This window comes from Syngnathus acus, chromosome 15, assembly GCF_901709675.1.
Source record: "Syngnathus acus chromosome 15, fSynAcu1.2, whole genome shotgun sequence".
Taxonomy (NCBI): Eukaryota; Metazoa; Chordata; class Actinopteri; order Syngnathiformes; family Syngnathidae; genus Syngnathus; species Syngnathus acus.
Window position 1 is genome coordinate 2,246,033 of NC_051100.1, and position 8,238 is coordinate 2,254,270.

General features: G+C 40.1%; 1 protein-coding gene across 1 annotated transcript; it reads right to left on the reverse strand.

Moving 5' to 3' along the window:
* Window positions 1-281: 281 nt before the first annotated feature.
* On the reverse strand, window positions 282-3,552 carry LOC119135097 (vasoactive intestinal peptide). The gene is made up of 6 exons (XM_037272448.1): window positions 3,427-3,552; window positions 2,545-2,649; window positions 2,266-2,370; window positions 1,713-1,838; window positions 1,467-1,578; window positions 282-1,381 (listed from the first exon to the last, which is right to left on the reverse strand). Coding segments are annotated over exons 1-6 (459 nt in total). The 5' UTR covers window positions 3,429-3,552; the 3' UTR covers window positions 282-1,372.
* Between the last annotated feature and the right edge of the window lie 4,686 nt (window positions 3,553-8,238).

The window sequence follows — 8,238 nt, forward strand, 5'->3', positions numbered from 1 at the left end:
TGAACAAACTCAACAAATGAGGTGATTTCACTCCAAATAATATTGCATTTTTTAAAATGATGATTTTGCTGTGATTATGATTTCTTTTGAAATGCTATATGTATGTCCGAATCAAAATTGAACTTTGACTTTTTTCTTGTACATTTCATGATATTGACTTTTCGAATGATGTTTTGATTTTTTTTTTTTTGGGGTGTAGTATTTTGGCATTTTGTCTGGTGAAATTTCTCTTTTTCTCCCCAGTGGTGGTGAAACAATGAGGCAGACCAAAGGACTCAGCGTTGAAAAATAAAAGGGACATCTTTTATTTGGTGAGTGGCGCACATACTACATACTGTACATACGTTACTTAGTACATGTTGGTAGTCGTCGTCATGATATTATGCTATAGGCAGTTCCATGCATGGTTAGGACTGTGTTTGCTCTACAAGTGCAATAGTAGAAAGTGATTAAATGCATCTGGGGTCCATCGGAAAATCAATCGCGTTATTTCTTTGCCTCCTCAGCATCAGTACGTTAGCCAATCGGATATAGTTGGAATTGAATAAAGGTATTTCCATTCATAATGTGAACAAAATGGTTGACCAATATGTTCCAAGAAAACGGGTTACTTGGAATTCTGGGGAAGTCTTAAAAGTCAAAATATGATGTTGTTTCAATCTCTGCAGTTTCACATAACTGCAAGTGGGATTGGCCCAAATTGTTTAGTTTCAAGTAAATAACTGCCAAATGCAAAGTTGTCAGTAGGTATTTATTGGGGAAGAAAGTGTAGATATTAAATGTTTAGTTGTTGCTATTTAAAAGAAAAGTTCTGGGGCAATTTTGTGTCAATGTTCATGTGTGAAAGCATTAATAAAAGATAAAAATTGTAAACATATATACAGTGCTTAACAAATGTATTAGACCACCACCCAATGTATTACAATTTTTTTTTGGTAGGTAGGTTTCTGTAACGTTGCTCACCGATACAGCACATGTAAAAAGTTTACACACCCCTATTCAAATGGCAAATTTTGGTGATATAAAAATATTGAGACCAAGATTAATCCAAAATTTTGCGCAAATGCAGAATGCTTTTTGGGAACATTGATGATTGATGGGAATTATTATTAGCTCCAAATATAAATCAGTATTGGCATAAAACTTCATTTTAAAATGATGGAAAGAATCCACGTCAAAACTTTTCTTCATCTGTTTTTTTTTAAATGCCTGGTGGTCTAATACGTGTGTTAAGTGAGGAAAACTAGATAAGAACCACACTGGACGCGTGTCTTCCTTGCTGGGCTCTTTGGGTGAATGCTGCAGTTTTTGTTGTTGTTGTTGCTGGAACGGATATTTTCGCCACATTGACTCCAGACGTCGGGACCTCTTCTCAAAGCGGCTGGGTTAGCAAAAACAAAGACACCGTTTAGACAGTTGACTTTGGAAGACGCGGGAGTTGTTTTTACGGATCGTGTGTTGCGTACCAGCTGTAGGTTGTTTAGCAGGTGGTCGACGTTGATATCGTCGTAGTTCTCCTGGAAGGTGTCGGGGTCGCCCCTGGACTCTTCCTGGTCGCTCGTGCCGGCATTTTCTAGACTGTTGACGAATGAAAAAGATACTTTATCCATGACGTGACAAATGCGTGGTCTAAATCAGCCATCATCAAAGCGTGGTGCTGCTAGGGCTCCCTCTAGTGGTATAAGAAAGAATCACAGCTTGGCAACCCTTACCTCCTCTTCCCTGTTAAGACCGAGTTGAGGTACTTCTTGACGGCCATCTGTTTGCGGAAGCGGCTGTAGTTGTCTGTGAAGATGGCGTCCGAGTGGCGCTTGACCGGCTCGTCCATCAGCTCGTCACTGGTGACACGGTAGAGTCAACGTAAGACATAAGTGATAAGGCATTATCGCTCGTCGTCCTCCGACCCTGCTGGCTGCGCAACAACGTGCAAGCAGGCACTCATGGCATCACTTAACCTTTAACAATATGCATCATCAGGCAAGTCAGCTCTTATCATTGCAAATGTCACTGGACCTACTCACATAAGTTGTATTTGCAACAACAAAAAAAGTGGGCGGTACATGTTTTTAATTTTTTTTGCAAAATAGTTCGTCATTACTGAATTGTTACTTTAAAATGCTCACTTATAAGGTAAGGCAACCTAAAAAAAAAAAAATCAAACATGCTAAACAAGTCCAATCATAAATGTGACCATATTCAAACTAAATGATTCCCCATTTAAGACAATATTTTCTCAACAAGAATAATATAGGAGCATCCACCTACTTGACTCGCTTCCCAATCAGAGACTCCAAGTATCTCCTGGCTGAGAGCTGTCCCAGAAGTTTGCTGTAGCCGCTGGTGAAAAGACCGTCTGCATGTCTCGTTGGTCTGCACGAGACAAAATCATTCGAATGACTCCTAATCAAATCAACAAAATACCAAGCATGTATCACTCCGAATCTTAATGCCTCTTTCAACTACGTTTTTAACCTTTATTATGACTTGAAAATCGAGATGACAACAAAGATGCAGACAGAATTGGAGCCATGCGCTTGTTCTGACCTCATGGATGCATAGGGCAGACTGAGCGTCCGGGAGTAGAGCACACTGAAGAGGGCAAAGAGGAGAAGAAGCGCGGGGCCGCTACGTTGTGACATCGCTTTACACCTGACGACAAAGGAAACGTCATTCGACTGTGATGCAAAATGTAAGTTGCAGAATTTCCTTTTGGCTAAAATGACAAAATGTCCACTATGGTAATCTTGCGCTTGAATAGCGGCAAGTCATTAATGACGTGTCAAGGGTCTTTTTGGTTTGGGTGGGGGCACCCAAGCGTGTTTACGCACAGAATAAAATTCAAATGAGGATTGGGCATGAATTTACCCAACAATCATGCATTAAAACACACATTTTGTTGAAAGGCAAATTCAGTCGATTTTGTCACCAATCTGAATCTAGAAACTACATTTCGGATTCGATGTTTCTTAACTGACTTAAAATTTTACTTAAAACGCATTTTAAAAGATGGCAAATCTTGTAAAACGAGAAAAAAAACGAATGCGTAATTGCGCACAGGACAACTTCCACATGAGAGCAGAGGAAATACATTAAACCAATGTGATTCAAATCTATTTTAGCTTTGGAATATTTTTTTTACCTTCTTTTCTTCCAAACGTTACGAGCGTTGCTAGCAAAGTTATTTTGATTTGCCTTGTTTATTGCGGCACCACGATTCAACCAAAAATGACCCCCCCCAAAAAAACCAAAACTTGTTAGCCGTAAATACAAAAACTTATTGTGCTTTAAAAATCATCTTAATAGCTGATCAACATCGTAAAGTAGAGAGAACGCACGGCGCATCCACTGCGTAATTACGCACGGAGCCGACTTCGGACGACTATTCGAAAACTCTGGAATTCTGGAAAAGTGGTGCCAAAGTCTTACATGTGCCGTAGAAGGAAGGAAAGGGTAGTAAATGCGCAGGAATCCTCTTTGGCTTGCTGTCGTCCTTTCTCTTGTTGTGCTGCTGTGTTGTGTTGTCTTCTGTTGTCCCTTTTATACACTTGCGCGCCCCGTGTGGACCCCCAAAACGATTAAATGCGATTGGTTGCTGAGACGTAAACGTCACTGCTGACGTCACTGCCGCGACGCACTGCACGGCCCATGGTCAAATTAGTGTTGTTGTTTTTTTTTTCCATTTCTTCCCTCTTCCTTTTTAATTATTCACTGGACGCCGCGCAAATGAATGACCTGGGCTGAGTTCACTGTATGGGCAATTTGGGTATGATGCCATTAAAAAAAAAAATGGTTTAAAAGAGACAAAAGACAAGTTCTTATTTCTACACAGTGGCAGTTAGTTTTAAGGTGCCCTATTGTGAAACTCTAACTGTTATAAATGGAAGTAAATGTCATCAAATGACAAAATAAAGATGACATTAGGCTATACTTGTTTTGCACCCATTCTAGCATGATTTTGTTTGAATTTCCAGTGATTCCAAGTGGCCTATTTCATAGGTTAATGCTGCATTTACTGTTCCCACCACCTTGAAATCCTTTATCTTCCAGCACAGATTTGAGATGTTAGCTTCCGGATTATAGCAACCAAGAACTTGCCTGTGGCGTAACCCTCGACTCTTCGTAAGGCCTTTTTTATTCTGTGTCGTATTCAATCCACATAAACACACAGAGAGGGTGGATGTTGCAGATTATCACTTGAAGTAAGCACAATGCTCTCTTTTGTGCTCTATTTCAGGATGCACTTGACAAAAGATTGAAGAATCTGCCACCCACGGTGTTATAAATTATGTGAGCTGTGTGCCATCCATCCATCCATCCATCCATTTTGAGTGCTCTCCTAACAAGATTTTTATTTATTTTTTTTTTTTTAGATTTCCTGATAATTGACTTTTTGGATTCCACTAGATGCCACCGACACACTGTACGGATGATCTAGCTCATGCCAAAGCCAACTTTTTCGTGCCCCAATTATTCCAATGGCAAGTCCAATATGACATCAAGCCCACGTCAAATATTTGTCAGACTGACCAGACCCCCCCCCCCCTCCCACATCCCCTACTGCATCTCCCACCTCCCCATCCACCCCACCATGATGGCACCATTTGAACTGTAATGTGATCAGGCCGCAGAGAAAGTAGATTAGGGGCCAAGTTGGTCATAATTGACAGCAGTGACTGGAGACAGAGCCCGCCAGGAAGGGGAAGCGAGCATTATTGTGTTGATGTTGATGGAATGTTTGCATGGGAGGGGAAACGTTCCTTTGGACCAGGACCGTTGCTGCCGTGGCTGAGTGTGCGTGTCTTTGTGTGTGTGTCCACCATCTTGGATTTGTAACATTACGTCTACGTTCGAAAAGTGCCATCCAACAATCTTACGTACGTCATGTCAAAAGGTTCAAGGGCTGTCTGTTAGTACAATAGTTTAATAACCAAAATATAGATACATATTTGACAAAAGTTATCTCAAATGCCAAACAACAGTCACCTTATTTTAGCATTTTTTTTTTGGGTGCATCTTCTCTATTATGGCACCAAAACTCCTTATTTACTTTTTTTGGTCTAATTTTGGAATTTTTAGAAAAGTTACTGCCAGCCAGAACTTGGGGGTCTATTGCACCCTGTTTCGTTTTCCCATTAGATGTGTGTTCCAAAAATACTGTTTTGGGTCAAAATTGATAAAAGAAGCCACATGGTGATGAGGGGAATCCCCCGGCGAGCTGAGTGCCTCCTGTGGCCCGCTTCATCCAATTAGCCGAGCCCAGAGTGGCGACTCTGTGATGGGGGGTGACTGCTGACATCATGGCGGCGGCGTGAGAGGGGCGGCTCGATGCAGATGATAAATGTGGCGTTTGAAACAAAGCAAAGCAGGGCCTGAAGCAGAAAAGATGACATGACGGACAATCAGAATCAATGTAGGAGTCGTTTGTCGAAACTATTAAGGTCAATGTAGTTAAAGACGTGGACTCGCTGGCTAATGAAAAGCTTGAATCTCTTTTTCAGAAAAATAAACCACATACCGTTTTTTTCCATGTATAATGCGCCCCCATGTATAATACGCACCCTACAAATAGCATGTTGATGCTGGAAAAAAGCCTGTACCCATGTATAATACGCACCCAAATTTTGACTCCTACTTAAGTCCGTAAACGTAAAATTATTTCAGAAAAAAGATCATCTTTGGGAACAACCGGATGTTATTCTGCCGGTCAGTATCACTGCGCATGCGCTAGCAAACTCAATAGCGAAGAAATGTTTCGGATTTGTGTAGGGTACATTGTGACAGCAAACGAGCAGGTGATCGAGCAAGCGTCTCATACGAGAGCATTGTGTTCGTATGGAGCGTGTTTGAAGTGAACAGCAGAGAAGAAAGCGCATCTGTAATGGCGGCCTCCGTATGATATCCGGATTAAAAAAAAAAAAAAATTTACCCATGTATAATGCGCACCCCAGATTTTAGGACAATAAATTAGTTAAATTTTGCGCATTATACATGGAAAAAAACGGTATTCATCCTGGTTTACTCAAAACGTAGACAGATGCATGCTTTTCATTGAAAGACAATGACGAATGATGATACAATAAAACATATGCGTGGCATAAATGCTAAATGGGCAAATGACAGAGGAGTGGTATATTTATGGTTCAAAACATAAGAACAATAAAAGATTTTAATCATCAAACAGTATTCAATAATATTGATTAAAATAAAGACAATGAAAATGCACCAGTCAACATTAAAGCAACGCGGAGATTTAAAATTGGCTTCAAAATATTATATACGTATATTCCCTCGATAGCGAGTCAGGTCCACCTGCTTCCAGCTCAAAATCGAAAGTTGGGGAAATGAGCCATCTTAAAGCAACGATGACACGCTTCCCGGACCAAATACAAAAAGTGTTTCATGAAGATTAGTGCGAGACCTTCTCATATGAGCTCATGGTCAGAATTCCCCGGAGGATTTGCTAATGGGGGCTCTTGTTTTGGCCCTGTGCGTCAATTTGACGTCCAGAGCTCGTGCTTGCATCCTGAATGAAGTAAGCTCATAAATTCATTTGGCCGACATTACGCACCGACATGCCAGCCATCTTTAATTAACTCGCTCGTTAACCGGGCCGAGAACCTTCCCAGAATGCATTTGGGTCAGTGCCAATGTAATTATCTATCTATCTATCTATCTATCTATCTATCTATCTATCTATCTATCTATCTATCTATCTATCTATCTATCTATCTATCTGTCTGTCTGTCTGTCTGTCTTGGAAGTACGGTACCATCCATCCATCCACAGAGAAAATGTTTCAATAATGACATAATGGTGGCGGGCCGCTTTCCATCTGGTTGATGCTCGCCGCACACCATTGTGTGGCGGCAGGTATCATTAATGTTGTTAGCAACGTTAGCACCACTGCTGCCTTTTCTGTGGTGACATGTCAAAATGTCTTGAGAGGACTTGAAATGTTGTGTGTGTGTGTGTGTGTTGGGGGGGGGGGCATATAAGGTTTTTGCTTTGCTTTTGGTAGGACTTGTCAACTTATTTACATTGAATGATCATACAGATTTGAATCTAAATATAAAAATAATTGTATATATATTCTGGGTCACAAATACAAAAGCAGCCTTGCAAGACCTAAGTCCCAAAGTATTTGCGGGTTATGGCGAGGATGACCCCGGCTAGCAAAAACCAGCAAGCGAAATGGATTACGGTTAAGTGGCAAATAAGTCCATTCCCGTGATTTCAGTAAGAGATGAAAGAGCAATTTCATCTGTTTTGCTTTTTTTGTGTGATGGATGTCAGCATGAGGTCCATTCGGCTGCCTCTGTGTTTTCAAATGTTACGCAACACCGAAGCCACTGCAGCTATGAGAGAGAGGCTTTGTTTTAAAAGAAGGAAGTATGCAAAAAGTTGATTTAATAACTTTGCTTTATGTATTTTATGTCCAATATTTGAGAAACTTCTTTATCCAGTTTGTTAAGAAAAAAATCAAATGTAGCTCATCAATAAGCTACAACCAGCACTGCATCCTGCCTAGCGCAGATGTCAACTTCCGCCTGTGGCAAAGTCCTTCAGAAATGGTGGGGGAAACGCAGGAAGTGTGAGTCAGAGCAGAATTAAGATTGCCTGCGATATTTGGGACAAACAGTAAGACAAAAATAAAAGACTCCTATTGACCACAACTGCAAAGACTTACAGTGAATATTACAACATAACTTACAACAATGATTCTGCAGATAAGCACTCTTGCTCTCGTTTATTGTTATATGCACCTACACGCATGGTATATAGTGTATATACTGTAGCTCATCTGATATTGTGCAGATTGTGTGGCTTTGTCATGTCACAGTCATCACATTGAGCAGCAGGCCTGAGAGCAGCCTGTCCAACGTTTATTCACATGCTTGGTCTATAGTTCCAATTGCATAAGCGGTATAACTGGCAACATGAGATTACATGAGTCAAATACAACTAGTAATGAAATAATTTCATATTTTTTAGAACAAACAAGAATAATATAATATCCTAAAATGTTTGTTTTAATGTCATTCAATCAATAATAACTGTGCTGTAGTGAGTAATTACTATTTTTCATTTGATGTTATTTTTTTTAATTTTGCATCTACTTTTTATTAATGTGTTTATTTTTTTTAAATTAATTTTAGTTTATTTTTTTATATTAATATGTATTATATTTAGGATGGGCCAAGTCGACGTAATCTTGACGTCACCATATTTCGCTCTCTG

Bases quoted from the DNA above. Each gene is read 5' to 3' on its own strand.
- LOC119135097 (XM_037272448.1), bottom strand. The intron at 1,839-2,265 runs GTAGGTGGATGC...CCGTGTCACCAG, and splicing joins CTGATTGGGAAGCGAGTCAA to TGACGAGCTGATGGACGAGC. The intron at 1,579-1,712 runs GTAAGGGTTGCC...ATTCGTCAACAG, and splicing joins GTCTTAACAGGGAAGAGGAG to TCTAGAAAATGCCGGCACGA.